The sequence below is a fragment of the Scardinius erythrophthalmus genome (assembly GCF_964197995.2).
Source record: "Scardinius erythrophthalmus genome assembly, chromosome: 8".
Lineage (NCBI taxonomy): Eukaryota > Metazoa > Chordata > Actinopteri > Cypriniformes > Leuciscidae > Scardinius > Scardinius erythrophthalmus.
Genome location: NC_138228.1, coordinates 34,222,814 through 34,245,449, shown reverse-complemented (window position 1 = coordinate 34,245,449; position 22,636 = coordinate 34,222,814). Strand labels below are relative to the sequence as shown.

The 22,636-nt window shown below is 39.7% G+C and overlaps 1 protein-coding gene across 4 annotated transcripts in view; it reads left to right on the top strand.

The window, feature by feature from the left end:
- gse1b (Gse1 coiled-coil protein b) overlaps positions 1-22,636 on the top strand; it is a 289,712-nt gene that overhangs the window by 69,509 nt on the left and 197,567 nt on the right. For all 4 annotated transcript variants that reach the window (XM_081372434.1, XM_081372433.1, XM_081372432.1 and 1 more), the window contains exon 2: positions 11,327-11,504. In XM_081372434.1, coding sequence (XP_081228560.1) covers positions 11,327-11,504 — 178 coding nt within the window. The remainder of the gene's footprint in view (positions 1-11,326; positions 11,505-22,636) is intronic.

The following is a 22,636-nucleotide window of genomic DNA, read 5'->3' as shown; positions in this document are numbered from 1 at the left end:
AAGTTTTGAACGAATGCTAAGCACCTTATCGGATGTACCGTAAAACTTCAAATAATAGCCGAGTCCCCAATAGACGCCTGTCTCTTTTAAACTGTCTTCTCTCTCTCTCTCTCTCTCTCTCTCTCTCTCTCTCTCTCTCTCTCTCTCTCTCTCTCTCTCTCTCTCTCTCTCTCTCTCTCTCTCTCTCTCTCATACACAGTCTATGGAGGCATTCCAATTATATTGGTTGGTCCAGTTTTTCAGAAGTGATAATTTTGAGGAGTGAGGATTTTATTGATGACATGTTTAAAAAGGTTTAGGCTAAAACGACCCATGTCTATTTGAAAGTTAAACTGTTTTGCAATATGACGTCAATACAATACAGGACTGAAGCTGCATGCTGTGCATTGTTCTAGTGCAATATGCTGTTGAAATACAAGCATTTTTTGTGAAAATTAAATTTTCTGTTTTTTTACTCTATTTAATTAATGTCATTGTATAAAAAGAGGTTTAAATAAATACAAATATTACAGACATACATGATTTGTATAAATTTTATTTCTGTGGTAGAGGACTTGAAATGACTCGAAACTAAAATGGTAGGACTTTGGACTCGACTTGAGACTTGTTGGCTTTGACTTTTGACTCGACTCGGGACTTGCCTCATCTTTGACTCGACTTGACTCGGGACTCGAGGGCAAAGACTTGAGACTTACTTGTGACTTGCATAACAATGACTTTGTCCCACCTCTGCTACTAAATGGTCAGGGAAATAGATAGTAAATCAACAGTGTAAATCATTACTAATAAATGGCAGACAAAAAAAAAAAAAAAATTATGTAGCAGGCCTTTTGCTGTAGAGATAATGACTCCCTATCCATCCAGGTGACATTTCTTGTAGTGTTTCATGGTGTGGTACCTCTCATTGCAAGGCACAACACATAATAGTCCCTCTGCCCCGTGTCACACCGCCTCTACTCCTGCTATGGAGCAGCGCGGGCGTGGCCAGATCTGCCTCGCGCGCGCGCCGAGTGTGCACAGCTCGGACTACTGTCATTGTCATTGCGACTCCCCACCCTGCCTCCACGTTGCCCCCTAACTGTCCTATGAATACTTCGACCTCGTCTAACATACCCAGTGGCATTAGACAAAGTCTCCACCACAATACTGTCGCCGCGATTGCGGAGAGGCACACGGTCAGAAGACAAAGCTACATGGCTAGCGCGTTAAAAATCTCCTGCCTCGTTCCCCACAACACTAACACGCCTGCTAACTTCGCGATGAACACTCCGACCCCGGGAAACATTGTTCCCACCAGTGACATTGGGCAAAGGACCATCGACATTGGGCAAAGGATTCACCGTTTGTGCTTGGTTTAGGGCTATACTTTCACTTTCAGAATCACCGTCATCTTCTGAAGGCAGATATTCCCCTTCAGAATCAGGGTCCGCGAATAGAAGACCCAACACTTCATTGCGGGTATTGATGCCATTAGATCATAATAATAATAATAATATAATAATAATAATCTAATGCAAATACTCGCTGACGTTGACAATATTGCTCTGATAAAATGGCTCACTCGCACACTAGCTCCGCTTTTGTTCGCACTGATTCAATGTGCTCTACCTCAAAGATTTTGTATAGAAGCATGACGTTTTTTTGAGTCGGGGATGAAGTATGACATGTCTGCCATATAGTGGAGGGGAGGTCAAATGAAATTTGACACCCTATCTGACAAAATCGTCTGTTTTGTTCAGTGCCGCATCTTGTCAAGTAAACTCGACCGTGGCGCCTAGAGGGTTAACTGCATCAAATGCCTCTTGACACTGGGTGGACCAGATAAATTCAGCCTTGGCCTTCAACAGATTGGTCAGTGGGGACACTACTACCAAAAAGTAGTTACAAAAAGCACGGTAGTACCCAGGAAGCGCATCAGTTCTTTCTTTGTGGAGGGCTGTGGGAATTGCTTCACAGCCTGGACCTTGGCTTCCACGGGACAGACAAAATCCTGACCAACAACCTCGCCTAGGTATGTGACTGTAGCTTTGGCAAACTCACACTTTGCCAAATTGATAGTCAACCTGGCCCACACCAGTCTTTCAAACAGGGCTTGCACTCTCTGGACATGCTCCTCCTAGGAATCTGAGTAGACAACCACGTCGTCCAAATACACGACACACCCTTCCAGACCTGAGACCACCCGATTCATCAGTCTCTGGAAGGTGGCTGGAGCATTCCGCAAGCTGAAAGGCATCACTGTATAAGAGAACAAACCAGATGAAGTTATAAAGGCAGCAATCTCACAAGCTATTTTGGTAAGGTGTACTTGCCAATTTCCCTTTAAAATATCAAATTTGCTAACATACTTTGCTGACCCAACTTGATCAATACAGTCCTCCATCATAGGAAGAGGGTAAAGGTCTGCTTTAGAAACAAACCTTTATTTTTTTATTTTTTGTTCACAAAGTGGAATCAGACTTTTTGACCAGAAGACAGGGTGAAGCCCAGTTTGAACAACATGGCTCAGCAATACCATTGCCCAACATATACTGCACCTCTGTTTCCAATTGCAGTCTCTTCTCCTCAGATAAACAATAAAATCTCTGTTTGATAGGCTTAGCATCTCCGATGTCTATGTCATGCTCAATTAAGTGGGTTCACGATGGGGTGTCAGAAAACAAAACAGGGTAGTTTCTGATAAGAGCTACCAATTCATCACTTTTCTCAGAGTCTAAATCAGGGTTCACCAATCTCGGTCCTGGAGGGCCGCTGTCCTGCAGAGTTTAGCTCCAACCCCAATTAAATACACCTGAACCAGCTAATCAAGGTCTCATTAGGCATACTAGAAACTCTCAAACAGGTGTGTTGGAGCTGGTTGGAGCTAAACTCTGCAGGACAGCGGCCCTCCAGGACCGAGATTGGTGAACCCTGGTCTAAATGATTTACCAAAACCCCAAGGTTTTGCAAAGTCTGGGAGTTTTTCAGCCGACCCTGTAAGACCTCATCCGAAACCATAACCACCTCCTCTTCTCCCCCCTCCACAAAGTTAAAGTCACAAGATGCAGTGACTGGAGCAGCAGTCAACGCTGACCTCACTGCTGGAGTGCCTTCAACTTTGCTTAGATCACGGGAATGATAAAACTTTAACAGGTTCACATGGCACAATTTAGAGGACTTCCTATGACCAGGGGTTTTAATAAGAATCTGACACTTCGCGCAACACAGTAATAGGACCACAGTATTTTGCCTGAAAAGGTGAACTTACAAGAGGCAAAAGAGGGAGTACATGATCACCGGGACTAAACTCACGCAGCTCAGCCTGTCCGTCATTTCGGTTTCATTTTCTTGCACTACTTCACGAGCAGCTAGTAGCAGCAAAGGTAACCCCTCCTCCCAATCTGCAGACAGTTCTGTACAGTATGCACGAAGCAAGGATTTTAAAGTTTGATGAAAACGTTCCAAAGCTCCCTGGCTCTGGGCATGGAACGCAGTAGACTTCTTGTGTTTAACTTTAAGCTGTTTTAGAATCTGAGCAAATAAAGGGGAGGTAAAGTTAGACCTCTGATCTGACTGGATGATTTTTGGAATCCCAAATGTTGAAATAAATTGAGTTAACGCATTAACTACGGATTTTGAAGTTATGGTACGCAAAGAAAAAGCTGCCGGATATCTAGTTGCTTGACACATAACAGTTAATAAGTAGCTATGACCTGACTTGGACCGTGGTAGAGGCCCAACACAATCGATAAGATGCTCAAAAGGTTGACCTATGGCTGGTATTGGACATAGAGAGGTATTGGATACTGGATAACCTGGTTTGGCTTGCTTGTGCGCTGACACGTATGACAAGTTAATAAACTGAGCTACATTCCGTTTTAAACCTGGCCAGAAAAATAATGGAGTATGCGATCATAAGTTTTACGAACACCCATATGACATGCCACATCACCATGTGAAGTTTGCAACACTTTATTTCACAAACTAGTAGGTACAACTATTTGAAAAATTGGTTCTCATAGACCCTGACCATTTCCTGACCAACAGCCCATCAAGAAGAAAATAACACAGCACTCATCCTGAATCAGGAACAACTTTATCAAACAGATCGGCCAAAGTAGTATCGGCCTATTGCTCAGCCATCAACGAATCTCTAGAACTAGTCAACTGTTCTGTCTGAAGTTTAACTGGCAACTCAAGACTTTCTGACTTACTCTCAACTTCCTTACGAGAGGCAGAGTGGGTAACAGCACAAACTGGAAATACCTCAGGAGACACACTGCTGCAATCTGGACTGCTGCATCACTTGAAGACTTAACTTTACGTTCATTAATGTATATAGCAATCTGGTCAGACACAGAATTTTTTAACTGTTCTAACACAATCAAGTTAGACAGACCCTCAAAAGTGCTAACTTGAAGCTGTACACCAACGATTAAATGCAGAAGTCAAATCACGAACAAACTCAGAATAGGTTTGTGAATCTAGCTTTTTCCTGTAACGAAAGCGTTGATGATATGCTTCCGGCACAAGCTCGTAGACCTTCAGAACTGCTGATTTAACGTTAGCATAAACTTTACTGTCATCTACACTTGGTGCTGAAAAAGCCTCACATGCTTTACCTGTACACATTGCATCACCATAGTCCTGTCAAAATCTGACCAAGCTCTAGCTCCTGCAATACGCTCAAATAAAGTATGTATCTGGATCTGACTCAAATTTAGGCAACAAAGAATTTCAATTAACTGCTCCTTAGTACACAAATCTAAGGCTAACTCTGAAGGAGCCTGAACAAAACTACTCATAATGGAAGACATTTTCCTCAACCAATACAACTATTACAAATGCCTCTGATACAATTACTGTCCTCCAAAAACAACTAACTAACTGGTCCCTGGTCTTCATGCTGTCACATGTGGTGGGGTTGTATGCACACAAAACCAGCAGAGTAAACAATAGTGATGTAGTACGGACTCGAGTCCGGTCTCGAGACCGATTTCTGCTTTCTCGGACTTAACTCGGACTCGTTCTTATAAAGACTCGGTCTTGACTCGGACTTGACCCTTCAAAGACTCGGTCTTGACTCGGACTCGACCCTTCAAAGACTCGGTCTTGACTCGGACTCGGCATAGGCGGTCTCGTCCCATCACTAGAAAATTTTAATTGACTGTTCGCAAAGACCCGCCCCCCTTAGTTACTGTCGCCATGTCCGACAAGCTACGCCGTTCTCACGCCACATCATGTTCTCACGCAGTGAAAAATACATCGCGGAGCAGAGAGGAGACTGACAACACGCTGACAGACAGGACAGACCAGGTTACTTTTCGGTTACTTTTGATATTAAACATATTAAACAAAGTCTCACCTTTCAAATTTGGTCATTTTTTAAAAGAAATTTAAACAATAAATACCGTTTTGTTGCTCTTTAATATGCCGTGGCCGTGACAGATCGCTGTAGAGCATCAGTTAAAGCTGCTCGTGAACCGATCATCTCTTCCTTCTAGTTAATTTATAGCCTCTAATAAACATGAACAAACATAAGAAGCAATGTTGTTTTAACCATGGAAAGGCGTCAGTGTTTCAAGTTCAAATCCTCCCGTGTTAATCTACTAACTCTCCTGACTGCTTTGTCGGACAAAATGGCGGATGGTGAAGTATGATTGGTCAGATCACCTGTCAATCAAGCTCCCTGCGAAGGGTCAAATTGCTCTGCATGTCCTAACAATGATTAGAAAAGTCAGGGTGGGCTTAACATGTTGATGACAGAGCAGCACTGTTGAAGCAGTTTAGAAAAATAGGCAGAAGATGATGCATGTGGTAGGGATTTTTTTAATGAAAGTAAAAGCATAGTCCATATTAAGACGTTAAGACTGCTCCTCTAAACAATTCCCAATCTAGCTTAGTCTGTAGGCCTAACTGTTGATTATTAACTGGGGGAATATTAAATCATGAATATGAAAACTGACATGTTTTTATGGTCTTGGTCTCGACTCCTAAAGACTCGGTCTCGACTCGGACTTGCTTCCTCAAAGACTCGGTCTTGACTCGGACTCGACTGAATTTGAAAACCAACGGACTCGGTCTCGACTCGGACTCGACCCTTCAAAGACTCGGTCTTGACTCGGACTCGGCATAGGCGGTCTCGTCCCCATCACTAGTAAACAAGACATCCAGAAACTGGCGAAAAACTACTAACCCAAGTTAACTACAAAACAATAGTCAAATAAGCCAAACTACAGTAAAATACTAAAGTAAACTAAAGTACAATTAACTTTAACTTCCAGACAAGCCCCCACTTGTCACAGGCCAGCTCATAGCCTGTGGCAAAAATGAGGGGACACAAACAACAGGTATAGGCCAATTAAAAAGGTTGTCTTTATTGTAAATCAAAAACTATTAACTTTAAACAAAGAAAAATAAATGAGGTGTGAGTATGTCATAATGTAAGGTGTATGTAAAGTGCAGGGATGCGTGAATCTGTGTGTGTGAACATGACTGAGCGTAAACTAAGTAAAACTACAAAGGGACATACAAAACAGGATCATACCTGGAGGAGCAGAGAGAGTGAGAGAAAGAGGTTAGTGAGGCAGTTTAAATACCCTGAGCCCAGTTGGCTCCAATCACTAACAACCCTCCTCTACATGCAGGAGGAACCGCCCCTGCAAGGCAGAGGAGGGGCCGTGACATTTGGCTTCATCCTATGTGTTTCTTTTTCTTCTTTCTTTCTTCCTCTCTTTTTTTTTCTTTCTTTTTCTTTTTTTTGTTTTGTTGCTGAGATGCTTTGAACTTGCTTCTACTGTTTCTGTTGTTCTATAGCCAAAAGCTAGAGTAGTAAAGGGTGTACTGTATGTTGGACTATCTATTGTACCTTGCATTGGCTTTTTGGTTATATTTTGTGTGAATAACTTCTGCGACTTCTGGTTCCAACTTGTTATAATCGCTTGCATGATTACATTTATATATGAAGGCATATCTCATTCAAAGGCATACATCACCCAAAACCAGGCATGTCAGTTTACTGAGTATTTATATGGTCACTGTGATTTTGCATACTTTTGAAGTAACATGTTCCTGGAACATATTTTGTAATCCTGAAACAACATTCCTGTCTGCCAAAAGTAGTCCTAACCCTATCCATACACCTAAACCTAACCCTACCCATAACTTATTTCTAAGATCAGAGAGAAATGATAGATTAATAACACTTATGTAGAAGTACCTAATCCTGGTTGTAAGCTTAGTTGACAAACTGTAAACTTGTCCCTTAAAATGGTTGATTGGAATGTTGTTCCAGGATCAACAAAGTTGTTGATCCAGGAACATACTGTACTTGGTGAAATCACATTCACCGTGTATCAGTGCTGGACTGGTTTATGCGAGCTGTGAACAGCAAAACAGAAGTGCTGGACTGCCGGCAAAACACCAGGATGCGCACTGTTTGATTTTAGACTGGTTATTGTCAGGTAAACAACATGTACCATTGTTATGTCACTGTTCACTCCTCAAGTCTGTGGAAACAGGCTCCAGTTTGCCTGACCGAGAACAGGCTTTGGCTTTAGAACCATTCTGTTGGAAAAGGAGTATGAGAGATCAGATAAAAGGGCAACAGTTTAGTGCAAGCACACCATGGGTGTCGCTGTTTTTCTTTTATAGCCTGTAAAAAACAATCTTTATTTTTTCAGTGTATTAGTAAATGTGGCTCTCAGACCAAAAAGATCTTCTGAAGGTTTTTGTCCAGGGCTGGACTCATCAGTACCATGGATACTATGGTTTAAAATGTGTCTGTCTAATCTATCTAGTTACAGAAGCTTCTGCTGAACTTCATACTTCTCTCTGATAGTTCTTTCTGTACCTTGTCTTTCAGCATCTTACTTTCCTTTCATGGTCAGACAACATCTCATCAGTGCTCACATACTGGTGCTGTTCATTATCTCCTCTTCCTATGTCTCTCTTGTTCTTCTGATGGATCTAGGAGAATTCTGTCACATATTTAGTCTCTGTTACTTGAAAGATGAGACTTTCAATGTTCCCCAGAAATTAAAGTAAAGACTGATGCTAAAAACAGTGGAGTGGCTGACAGGGCCCATTAGTTCTGTAAGCGTATAGTCATCATGTGGAGTTGTTTCATAATGTGGCAATAAACACACTGTTTGAGAGTTTATATGCTTATATACCCTGGTGAAAAAAAATATGCTAAGTATACTTTCAGACAGACTAATTTAGTATACTTCAAGTGTGTTAATGATTAGTTAACTTGAAGTGTGCTATTTTGAAAAAAGGAATTTTGTATATTTTAGTTGTAATTAAATGGAAAAGGTCCACAAGCCGTGACTCGAACTCGGGTCGCCCGAAGCACCATGGGGCTGATTGCCCACGAGGCTATTGGCGCCGACCATAAGTGTATTATATTTGAGTAAAAAGTAGGCTATATGCTCAGTAATACCTTTGGCTTATTCCAAATACTACAAATTGCACACTTTGTCTTCAATAACAAATGAACATTAATAGACATATAATACTTAGCTATATTTTGTACAAAATACTATTGTATACTATAATGTATTTTGAAAGTATACTTTCAATGCATTGTTACAAAGATCATTTAATCACAGTTAAAATATACCTAAAATATATTTTTAAAGGTCCCGTTCTTCGTGATCCCATGTTTCAAACTTTAGTTAGTGTGTAATGTTGTTGTTAGAGTATAAATAATATCTGTAAAATTATAAAGCTCAAACTCAATGCCAAGCGAGATATTTTATTTAACAGAAGTTGACTACATCGAACGGCCCGTTTGGACTACATCCCTCTACTTCCTTCTTTAATGACGTCATTAAAACCGTTTTTTGACTAACCTCCGCCCACAGGAATGCTCCCTCAACTCTACCGAAATTCGTTTTATGTACTTGCGCACTTCTAATAACTTCCTGTGTTTACTCAGCTCTTACGGTGATTTTCTGAAGTAAAACTGACGCTTCATCTTTTGTGTGATGTACAATAAACTTTATTAAACTCATCAGTATATGTTTGATCATCGTTCAGACAGCAGACTTGTAGGCTATTAATAAATAATGGATGCATACAAGCAGATGACAAATACGTTATAATAACCGTAATTAAACTACTAAACTATACCTGTTTCATCTCTATAGCCTACAGCACTCTGACTCTGTAGGCATTATTGTCCGACTCGAACTGAACACCGTTACTGAGAGTTTCTGATATTATCATCATTCCGTGAGATGAAATTGTCCTGAGAGACTGAGCTCCCTGTGTCGTCCAGCAGCAGCTTATTTGCATTTAAAGGGCACACACTAAAACAGCGCGTTTTTAAACATGCTGTAAAAAATTATCTGTTGGGTATTTTGAGCTGAAACTTCACATACACACTCTGGGGACATCAGAGACTTATTTTACATCTTGTGAAAAGGGGCATAATACGGGACCTTCAATAAAGTGCATATAAATACACTTTTAAAAAATAAACAGAATTTTCACTTCAAGTATATTTTTCTAAAATATATTTTTAGAAAATATACTTAAGTACAATTATTTTAAAGTGTGTTAAAAGTTGTATTGTAAAAAATAGGTAAAAGAATGATGCTAATGTACTTTTAATATATTTAACAATTTTTTGTTAGTATATTTGCAATGTACTATTGAAAAAGGGAATATATTTCAAATACAATAAAGTATTCTTTTTTTCACAAGGGTATGCTTTTCCACTGGAGTTAGTACCACTTCAAAGTGGGTGGGATTATAGACTGATCATTATAGTTGTGCTGCCTCACCTGCTGTGATGCTGCTAGCGGGTTTGGTGTCTCGTGACACAAATCCAATGACACTGGTAGTGACGATTCTCTCTGACCGATCAGTGATCTGCTGTGTTTACCCGTCACATTTTAGTTTTGGTATGGCTCGCTTGGAACCTCAACCAAGGTGGTACTATTTAAGGTACTATTTAAGTGAGCCGTACTGAGCCATACCATGCAGTGGAAAAGCGCCAAAATTAAATAATTAAATAAATGAGCCAAAATGTTTTTATAAATGAGAATGCAAGGGCTAGATGAAATGTAGAACTTTGTGAAATCTAGGGAGGGTGGATGTTCCAATTCAGTTGAAAATCTGCTAAGATTTCTGCACAGTTGCACAGCCACATATTCTTTGTGGGAGTAATTAATGGCATACTTTTGATAGTTGATCATCATAACTGTTTGTAAGAAGAAGTGACCAACAAAACTCTCACAATGGGAAGAACAATCTTAAAAGAGGTCTCTTAACCATAGTCTTAGAGGGATTCTGCATTTTCAGATTTCTTGTAGGTAGATTTCAGATCTCTGTTATGCTTCTGGAGGTTAGCTTATGAAGTTAGCGACAAAGGCAAACTTTGTTACCCTGTATCCACAACCTTGGACAGTTTTAACGTAGGGACACCAAACCAATGCCAAAGAACTAGCGCTGATGAAAGCCAACTATGTTGTCCCCTTGCGTCGCCTGCGTCAGGGCAAAAAAGCTGCACTTGAACACACCGAGAGAACTACAGACAACTTTCAACTAACATGCGCGTTCTGTCCCTGCGTGTACAGTAAGTGAGACAACTGTCTATTCTGCATATATATTAGTCTATATTCGTCATTCAAAAAGGGAAACCGACACTGCAGGCTGCAGATACACATACTGTAAACTTACCGTTTTGAATATCAATCCTGCTAATATTAAAATATTCGCCAATGAACACTCAAGGAAGATGAAGTAAAATTAGAACAGCCTTCTATCTTAACCATTTTGACTTCTTTGCTCGCTATTTTGCTATTCTCGTGCACTGACTCATTCACTAAGCTGATAGGGGACCGAGGATAGCCAATTTATCTCTCTCTTACCGACGGCCCGACGACGAATCTACATGCTGAATCGGCCAAAAAAAAAAAAAAACTGGCGCCGTCTGACTAGAGCCAGCAGTGAATAACACCAGGAAAACCGGCTGATGCTCAAAAACGGCCAGACGTTGCCCGACGGCCAATCGTCGGCTTTGTGTGTCCTGGGCTTTACTCAGCACTACCACTCTTGTGATTTATGGACAGACATGAGTTGTTAAGAGCACACCTCTTTGATTTACATGCACATGTGTATGTCAATCCTGGCATTTCAGAAGGGTGGAAAACAAAAAATCATATTTAAAATTGGTTAGTTACCTTTGAGATATGAATCATGGACTATTGTTTGTTTGTATAATATCCTCTCATTTATTAATATCATAAGTGCTTCAAAAGTTTAGAATGCGCCCTTTAATAAGAAATACTGTGTTTCTTTGAATGTCTCACACGTTAATTCAAAATGTTCATTGCAGGGTTTGTTGGTGGAGGAGACAGCCAGCAGCAGTAAGGATGAAGAGACCAGACCAGCAATAATCACTGCGGCAGAGGTTGCAGAGCAAGACCACACTACATCATTCGAAACCAGAATGACCTCTGTCACCTCACCCCTGTGCAGCCTGAAAGTGGAAAAAACAGATAGCTCAGTGACCAGTGAGTATTCATGAGTCCAAACTATTCTTTCCTGAGCCTTTCTCTCATATTTAATGACTCCCTTAGTTTCTTGCTAGATATAATGTATGTGGTGGTGAGGAATTTTTTTTCTTTTGTCTGCTTATACTTCTTTCTTGCTACTTTATCTCTATGACTCCGCCATGGAGTCAGGTGTGAGCCTAAGCTTGTTGGGTCTTTCAGTGGAGGATGTGATGCTAGCAGTGGGGGAACAAATTATTTGCAAAAACAACATCAGCATTGAAATACCAATGTGAACACTTAAGCGAACCAGTACTTAATGTTTTTTTTTTTTTTTTTTGGACCAAACGAAATGAGAACCGAACTACAAGCATGAACACACTCTTAGTTTTCTTTTAAGATGAATAACTAGTCTATGTTACTAATAACTAGTTCATGTTTTTGAAGGAAACAATGCAATGTCTCATTTCAAGTCTGGGATGCAGATAAGTTTTTTTAATGGTTTATGCTACAATAGGTAGTATGGGTTGTTTTAAATGTTGGACAAACAGTTTTTTTGTCCTCATAAGGCACAACTACACAAAGCTTAGGGATCTGAACCATGATAGTTGGAAGTGTGTGTAGAATCTTGCAAGTTAAGTCTATTTTTATTTGTATTACGCTTTTCACAAAAGACAGTGGGCCCTATTTTAACGATCTGAAACGCAAGTATCAAGCGCGAAACGCAAGTAACTTTGTGGGCGGGTCTTAGGGCGCTGTTGCTATTATACCGGCGGGATAAATGACGCTTGCGCCCGACGCAAATCTAAAATGGGTTGCTCTGAAGTAGCTTCATTATTCATAGGTGTGGTTTGGGCATATAACGTGAAATAAACCAATCAGAGCAGATATCTCACATTCCTTTTAACACTAGAAGTGCCAGAATTACATTACTACTAGAACTGCCGCAAGCGGTCATTTTGACCGCTAGATTCCAAACTCTATATCTTTAATGATAAATACCCAATTGAGATATTAATGCATTTATTGTATTAGGATATCTTTTAAAAACAAAACAACACCAAACTCTACATTTAAACAAGTTTATTTTATACATCTATAAATAATAATAAGATGTCCTGAACAAAATGACGGAGTAGCCTGTTTTCATGTTTACACTGTTCGATCGCGCCCGCCGACACACACACACACACACACACACACACACACACACACACACACACACACACACACACACACACACACACACACACACACACACACACACACACACACACACACACACACACACACACACACACACACACACACACACACACACACACCATATTCCATTGCAATCTTGACATCGCAGCCTGTTCATTACAGCCATAATAAAATATAATAATAAAATAGCATAGTCAACCTAACATATAAAAATTCCACTGCTCTGTTTATATAGTCAGTAGTAGGCTACAATTCGTACCATTTTGCGCATGTGAAGGTGATAATTTTTTCCGTCGATTTTGGAACACGAGTGAAGTACTAAGCCTATAATAAAGAATAGTTTACCATCCAAATACATAGCAAATGTTAAAACATTTTAATTCTAATTAGAGAGTTACGTGAGCCGTTATGTGAGCCCAACGCTGCTTACTTTCACTTTCGCTTGAAAGTAGCCGATTTCATTTTGGCTTGTTTATTGATTATTTCTTTGTTATTGTTCTGTTCTAAATATCATTACATTTAAATGATTTGTTGTGGAATATGTTTTGTGTATTTTTTACCACATTTTATTGTTTTGTATATTGGTAGGCTATATGTATAATAATACCGCGAAATTCAGTGCGGTCAATATGACCCCTGGAAAAATGATAAACGAGTGTTTGTAGTCTCAACCCCTCTACAAAGATATGGGACTTCCTGCTTAGAATGATGATTTTTACATCATTATAAGCAGGAACTGCAACACTGAAATCCGTATTTCTCCCGTCTCAGGGGAAAATTAGGGAATAATGCACGACCATTCAAAAATATGACTGGGTTTCTAACGATACAAAGCTTAATGCAAATGGGTGAAGTCTTCCTTTATGAGCTCGCTCAAGTAATGGGGAGCTGAACCATTTAGTGCTTTGTAATTAATCAGCAATATTTTAAAATGTATACAATGTTTAATAGGGAGCCAATGCAGTGTTGACATAACCGGGCTAATATGTTCATACTTCCTGATTCTGGTAAGAACTCTAGCTGCTGCGTTTTGGACCAGCTGTAGTTTGTTTATTAAGCATGCAGGGCAACCACCCATAATAGCATTACAATAATCTAGCCTTGATGTCATGAACGCATGAACTTATTGTTCCGCATTGTCATTGAGAGCATATGATGTAATTTAGATACACTCACCTAAAGAATTATTAGGAAAACCATACTAATACTGTGTTTGACCCCCTTTCGCCTTCAGAACTGCCTTAATTCTACGTGGCATTGATTCAACAAGGTGCTGAAAGCATTCTTTAGAAATGTTGGTCCATATTGATAGGATAGCATCTTGCAGTTGATGGAGATTTGTGGGATGCACATCCAGGGCACGAAGCTCCTGTTCCACCACATCCCAAATGCTCTATTGGGTTGAGATCTGGTGACTGTGGGGGCCATTTTAGTACAGTGAACTCATTGTCATGTTCAAGAAACCAATTTGAAATGATTCAAGCTTTGTGACATGGTGCATTATCCTGCTGGAAGTAGCCATCAGAGGATGGGTACATGGTGGTCATAAAGGGATGGACATGGTCAGAAACAATGCTCAGGTAGACCGTGGCATTTAAAGGGTAAGTTCGGTATTTTACACTTAAAGTCCTGTTTACAGATCGTTTCTGATGAAATAGAACGGTTAAGATTAAAATTTGGACACATGCTGCTGTCCCGAGAATTTTAGGTTTCTTTCGCTTTCCCCAAAACCTCTAGAATGGGTGTATAGGTGCACTGGAACAATACTTCATAAAACGCATTAAACTTTCGTTTACAAAGACCTGAAACTCACACCCGTAGATTCTTCCATTGAGAACTTGAATAATAGACACTCCAGCCCAGTTGGTGGCGATAATGCACCTTTGCCAATTGCAAGCAAACCACTGGCATTTCATTGAATACACAGAAGAAGAAGCGGCGGAGTAATACCGTACCTCACACAGCTCGTCCAATACAAGTCAATGGAGTTGGACAAAAACTACGATAAAACCTGTTGGAAAGCATCTTTTGCAGCGATTTTTTTGTGAGCATATCAGTGGACACCCCTGACCACTCGGTGAGTTTCAGGTCTTTGTAAACGAAAGTTTAATGTGTTTTATGAGGGATTGTTCCAGTGCACCTATACACCCATTCTAGAGGTTTTGGGGAAAGCGAAAGAAACCTAAAATTCTCGGGACAGCAGCATGTGTCCAAATTTTAATCTTAACCGTTCTATTTCATCAGAAACGATCTGTAAACAGGGCTTTAAGTGTAAAATACCGAACTTGTCCTTTAAACGATGCCCAATTGGCACTAAGGGGCCTAAAGTGTGCCAAGAAAACATCCCCCACACTAGAGGGCTGCATTGGGATTGAGTCCCGCCGGGTCCCGCGGGACCCAACGCAAATCTCGCGGGAGCGGGCTGTTTGAACTTTGCTGCGGGCGGGAATGGGCGGCTAAAAAAAACACTGCGGGATCAGGAGGTAGCCTTGCAACATGATGGAGATGTCAATAATGGCGCTTTTCCACTACACAGTACCAGCTCGCCTCGGCTCGGCTCGACTCGACTCGCCTTTGTTTGGTTTTCCACTGTGTAAAAGTTGTAACTGTATCTGCTTCCAGGTACTTTTTTTCGTACCCCCTCTGGCGAGGTTCTGAGCGAGCTTAGGCGATACTAAAATGTGACGTGAAAACACGGCAGACTGCTGATTGTTCAGAGAGAAGCATCACTATTCACTGCGTCATCATTGCACGCGCAAGACAGAGTATCCTGAATAAAAAACAGCAAAAACGAAAACAAAACCATCCAAAAACAGCACACTCGATTTCCTCCATTGTCCTGTGTGTATGTGTCCAGTAGGCTATGCCGGCCAGGGAAACGAAACAAACAACCCCATGAATCTCTTTAATAATAGCAATACAAATATGTGTTTTTTCCTGCGGGACGGGAGAAGACACAAAATCAATGCATCTCTATTATTGTGCGGGAATAAATTCTGAGTTTTGCGGGTGCGGGCGGGAGTGGACATACATATTGCGGGAGTGAAACACATACGTTGCGGGAGCGGGCGGTAATGGTCAGAAATTCGGCGGGCGCGGGCGGAAGCGGGATGAAGAAAACAGTCCCGCGCAGGGCTCTACCCCACACCATTACACCACCACCACCAGCCTGCACAGTGGTAACAAGGCATGATGGATCCATGTTCTCATTCTGTTTACACCAAATTCTGACTCTACCATCTGAATGTCTCAACAGAAATCGAGACTCATCAGACCAGGCAACATTTTTCCAGTCTTCAACTGTTCAATTTTGGTGAGCTCGTGCAAATTGTAGCCTATTTTCCCTATTTGTAGTGGAGATGAGTGGTACCCGGTGGGGTCTTCTGCTGTTGTAGCCCATCCGCCTCAAGGTTGTGCGTGTTGTGGCTTCACAAATGCTTTGCTGCAAACCTCGGTTGTAACGAGTGGTTATTTCAGTCAAAGTTGCTCTTCTATCAGCTTGAATCAGTCTGCCCATTCTCCTCTGATCTCTAGCATCAACAAGGCATTTTCGCCCACAGGACTGCCACATACTGGATGTTTAGAAATGGTTGTGCGTGAAAATCCTAGTAACTGAGCAGATTGTGAAATACTCAGACCGGCCCGTCTGGCACCAACAACCATGCCACGCTCAAAATTGCTTAAATCACCTTTCTTTCCCATTCTGACATTCAGTTTGGAGTTCAGGAGATTGTTTTGACCAGGACCACACCCCTAAATGCATTGAAGCAACTGCCATGTGATTGGTTGATTAGATAATTGCATTAATGAGAAATTTAACAGGTGTTCCTAATAATCCTTTAGGTGAGTGTATATTTTTAAGATGGAAAAATACAGTTTTACAGATACTAGAAACGTGACTTTCAAATGAAAGATTGGAATCAAAGAGTACAGATAATAGTATTACTGATACTTTTTTTTATGTATTTTTATATTTTCAAATGTCAATTTGCTTATGTTTACAATAATACATTTCTCACACCAGTATTTTATTTTGATGAGCAAGTATTTGTAGTTTGTAAGTTACTTTTGTAAGGTTTTTTTTGTTGTATATTTGTGCTTTTCTGGCTCCTCTAGTGCTTAAATGTCCTAAGGGTGAACCAGTTAGAGCAGAGATGAGCTGACAAAATGTGTTTATAAAGAAAGATCCCATCCTTCTCATCCCATTCATGCATAATCTATCTCTTTGTCTAGCTGTCTTTCTCTGTTTGTTTGCTTTTGCCTCCAGCTGTTCGTTGTCCATCTGTTCGGTCATTGTCCTGTGTTTGAGTATTGGGGCTGACACATCTATGGAATTTAGTTGGTTGAGATTCTGCCCTCTTTGGGTCAGCAGGAAATTGTGCCACCAACTCCCCTGAAGCATCTATACTCTTGTCCACCCTCAACATTACACGAAGAGCATGTTTTATTTAAATCTAACATTTTAGCAGCTTCTGTTAAACCGCCTGTGATTTCCATGCACGTGTTCTTGTGTGTGGTTGTGATGTGTATCATGTATGTCTCAGTCTCAGTCTCAGTCATCCCAAATGTCATCCCTTCGGGCCACTGTAAAGGCCCTTTCACACCAAAAGTGAAATGAATAAGCCTCAAGCTGAAGGAAATGCACATTCACGCCTGTGCAGTAGAGGGCGGCAAATACACAAAGTAAGATTAAATGTAAATATTTCTGTAATTTAACATATTTAATTATTGCAGGTTTACATAATATTCTGAGATTTTTTATTCATTTTGAGGAATACTGAACATGTTTTTGTGCAAGTGAGATGAGTAAATGCATGCTCATATTTAGTCTACAACTACAATAACCATCATGTTTACACAGCGCACACAACGCCTCTGCACCTTAATCCTGATTTCTCTCAACATGGGGACAGAAGAGTCAATAAATGGGAAAACAAAGTAACTTGCATTACTTATTTGAAAAAGTAACTCTGTGTGCATTACTTTGCTTGAAAGACGTAATCTGATTATGTAACTCATGTTACTTGTTATGCGTTACCCCCAACACTGGACAGGATTATTGAAGAAAAGCAGTGAAAAATTTGTTATGAAAAGGAGTGGACACGGTTATTTTTGCGGCTGACCTTATATTGCATATTCTTTTGAGGGAGTTTCCCTTTCAGATGCAAAATTTATGGGAGCAGAGTATTTAAATAAATCCTCCAATGTGATTTACTAATGTTTGTGGTAGTCAATTAACTGATATTTGCGCCTTTATTTAATGCGTATGAATTAATAATAAATTGTAAATGTGTTCAGTATTCTGCAACAAAAAAATACAAATCTGATTTTCTAGACTATTTTTAAGTCGTAAAGTGAGCAGGATACAGGATAGCAGCAACATTCAGAGGCAATAAATACTACATTACATTAAGGCATTTCTAAGGGTACGTTTACACAAAAATTATATGCTTAAAACAGACATTTTTCCTTTGAGTTTTCCACTTGCAGATGACACCATTGTCAAAAATGACTAAAAACCCTGTATTCTGCTGTCAGGCCATTAGATGGCGATGAAACGCTATAGACTGAACACGTAATATGCATGTGCATGACATCATCGTCTTCAGAGATTTGCTTTTTGTGGTTTACATGAAGGCCATTTTCAAAAACTTGCACTTTAAAACACATTTTCAAAACTTTGCATTTTCAGGCACCCAAAAAACGCTGTTATCGTGTAAACGAACGGGCAAAACGCATACATTTTTTTAAGTTTTTAGTTGAAAACGGTGTCGTGTAAACAGCCCCTAAGATGGCATTCTATGCGTTTGTTGTGTGAACTTTAGTCTATCAATCATCAATGGAGCGCCACCCTCAGGCTGAATAATGCAAATTGACTACTGGCTATTAAGAAGATTCGACCTAAAGCTAGTTACCATTGTTAGATTTTGCTGTATTTGGCCGAGCAGTGGTTAAGGTGGCTCGCCAATGGATTAGATTTCTCCCATACATAAAATCAGTAAGCTTGACCAGAGTTCTTGTGCAGAGAAGAATTTATTGAAGGTTTGTAGTGTAGCAGTCCTTCAGCAGCGATGTTAGCATGTCGCCCTTCAACAATCTTAACCCAAAGTTCTGTCTTTGGGAGGCGGCGTTTACAAGTATTACATTTTAAACTTTTTTTTCATTACAGTTTCTTTGGATGTTATCGGCATAAAAATTTGAGTGAAACAATTAACTGAAAATGTACATGAATTTGACAATACCTGTGCCCATTTGGTACATCCCATTTTGCTTAAATAAAAGCAGCACTCTTTTGTTGGCATGGACAAAACCTGATGATCCATGCAACAAAAGCGAAGCAGGAACATCAGACAGTCTGTAAAACATTTGCATGCTCAGTGTCACTAATTTGCTTGCATTTGATTAATGAAGCAAAACTAGTGCAGCATCTTAAACATTTGTTCTTCACTTTTTTCTGTCTTTTTTCTAAATCTTAAAACTTTGTTTCCAGGTTTAAATAGACAGCTGTATTCTTAGACTGTATGTTTAGGTGCAAAATGTATGCTTGACATTTTCCTTTCAGTAAAGGGAAATCAATAGATCAGTAACATGCTATTTTTAGATTATGACACTATTACTCCACCAAAGAGATATTACAAGGAAACTTGCTTTATGCAGTCTCATTTGATCAAGTTTGAACATCCGGAAGTGCGTGGTTACATTGATGCATGTGTGTGTGTTTAAACAGAAAGCAAATGACTGGTTATAGCCCTCATCTGATGACAGGTACTGTACTTTGCACAAATACATGATCCAGAAATGTGAACACAGGGTCTTAGGAGGTCGATGTCTGGTATAAAGGCTCTGGAAAAGATCTTCTGCTTTGCAGCTCATGCAGCACTTTGACAGCATACTGAAAAAGACGAGGAGGCCAGTTTCACACAGGAAGAAGAGAGGGAGGGTGAAGAATGAGTGTGTGTCTATCTAAGATGTGTTTGACCACAGTCCTGTGAATGAGCACACACACAAACTGTCCTATTGTGTCAGAGCTGATCGTACTAGCTTTGACCACAGACTGAAGGTGTTTTCTAAGCAAACTATATCATAGTGACCCAAACAACATATAGGACAAAACATTGCTGCTTTCTTTGGATATGCCCAGTAAAGAGGAAACAGGCAATCTAGGTGTCTCTGAATGTTAAACGGGCCCACAGGTAGAAACATCCTGAAGGAGAGACACATGTCGGACAGGAAGTGCCATCTCTATGGTAAGACTCTATCTGGCCAAATTCTTTTACAGTCCTCTAGAATTTTATTAGCAGGGTACTTGTGAAAATGAATACATGCAGTATGTTTGACGTGTCATTTGCTGTAAACCGGTTTAACCGGTTGCTATTCTATAAGAGGCAACAATTTGGCAGGTAAACCGCAGGAAAACATTTCATTTTGAGAATGATAACTTAACCTAAAGAAGCCATTTCAAATGCACTTTGTTCCTGTTTGTGTGTGTGTGCCTATTTAAAGGGGTCATATTATGCTATTGTAAAAGTTCATTATTTTGTTTATTTGGTGTAAAAGAATAGGTGAACATGCTTTAACCCTCTGGGGTCTGAGGGGTTTTCTGGCCCTGGAGGTGTTCTGACATGCTCTGACATGTGTGCTTATTTCTGCTACTTGTGCCATTTTCATGGCTAAAGTCTGATTACACTGTATTTAGCGCAAACTCTGCTACAATAATATGTCAGCAGCATGTATGTAAAAGTTTGCAGTTTTGAGAAACATTTTTGCGTGGTTTGTGAAAATACAAAAAAAAACTGTCACTGAAATAAGGTCATGAAACCCATACTGATTATTTCTTTACAAGACTTTTGAAAATTGTATCATGTAGCCTAGAATATTTGCTCCAAAAATATGTGAAAATCATCCTGACTGCTCATTCAGATAAGACAATATATTGATTTAAAAATTGTAAGACGTGTTTTGTGTAAGAAAGCTTTATGTGAGGAGGCGTGATCACATCATTAATATGTAAGCCTTTCACACCTGAGAAAGACAAAGACCCTCCCTAATGGCCCTATTAGGAGCTATCAGGCCCTGTCATTCTGAGCAACCTTGCACAAAGAATGAGGAGATTTAAAAAATAATGGCTTTTTGATTGTTTGGATTTATTTACAACACAAAATAATCCAAAGATACACAACAAATGACAAAAAAGCACATTATTAAAAACAATGATCCAAAGACAGAGACCTTTGTGCCATTCCTAAAAACTTTGTACATACCTTTCATTTCCAAGGTGTTTGATTTTCACTTTACCATGTTCAAATACAGAGACTTATGTGAATGTTGAAGTCAGCAGGACTCAGTGGCATCTGGTCCCTGAAAAAAAAAAAAAAAAAAAAAAAGAGTGAACATACTGACATCAAGAGGCATGCACGATTTTGGGAATAAATTTTAGATTTTTCTGGTTAAAATTGCTTTTTAAAATTCACAGAATACACACACACACACACACACACACACACACACACACACACACACACACACACACACACACACACAAATGTTTCCAACAATATATAATATAATGAACACCAGGTTTGTTGTGCCTTGTAGGCATAGGCTATGCGCAGTGCTGCACAAAATAATAATAACAATAACCTATAGCAGCCTATAAATCTTCCAAAAGATTTCAGTTACAACTACGCTAGAGAAAAATATATTGATTATCATATGTTACTTCAAATGTTTCCATTCGTTATGATGATATGAAATGAGATAATAGTAAAAAGATAAAGCCTAATGTTTGGTGCATTTTGCTTTTCAAACGCGCTCCAAAATATGATACATTCAAACGCACAGCATGCTGCAAAATATGATACATTCAAACGCACAGCATGCACCAAAATATGAAACATTATGGTTACCATATTATACATATCAACGTTTGAGCAGATATCCACAAACACAGTAACAGTAAACACGGGTCTAAATATTATAATATTCACCATATATCTAGCAACAGTTCAACTGCAATGTGAAGTTTATGCAACAATAACTAACTAGTAATTAAGAATTTCTTACCTTACATCTTTCTTCAAATCGCATTCTTCTTCTTCTGAGGTAAATCCAATGTAAGCTCAGGCGCGTCTTCCAAACTCGACGAAAAGCAGAGACTTGTGAAGTTTTTTCGTGCTTTGTTTTTGAGGTAACGAGCGCGTTCGCGTTCCATGTGGAGATTTGCATGTGAATCTCTTTTGCGCGCGTGGGCGTGGTCAAATTAAAAATAATGAGCAAGCGTTTGAGATACTGGACATCTTGTTGGTTTTATACAAATTACTTAAACAGAGAATATTTGTTTTCAGTTGAATCCGATCATTTAAAAGTACACACTTAAATGTTTATAAAGGTATATGGCTCATAAATGTGTGACAAGTATTTGCTGAGTTTTGTTTCAGTTTATAGACGTGCTCAAGAAAAAAAAGTTCACCGCGACGGAAAGGCAGAAAGCACACCCTGTTTATTTTCTTTATTTTACAAAAGCACAATGTTTTGATTTGTATGTGTCCACTTACAATCAAAAGTAGAAATATCACAGATTCTTTTTTCATATTTCTTTTTTCTGTATGACCATAAATGACGGAGTAATTTAAGTTTATTGTGCTACTATGTGAAGAAAATCCAGCAAAACGGCGTGTTTGCCAACCCCAGAGGGTATATGTAAAAAAATGTTTTTTACATACTCTATATTATTGCAGCACCTCTATTCCCAGCCTCTATTCCCAGTCTGTCTGAAACGCTCTGATTTCTACAAAGCCCCTCCTTCCGAAAAGCCCAGAGTGCTGTGATTAGCCAGCTAACCCAGTGCATTGTGATTGGCCAAAAACCTCAAGTGTGTGTCGGAAATGTAACGCCCCTTACTATAATCATATGCCTTTGGTTGGGAATTATGCTAGTATGTCACGTTG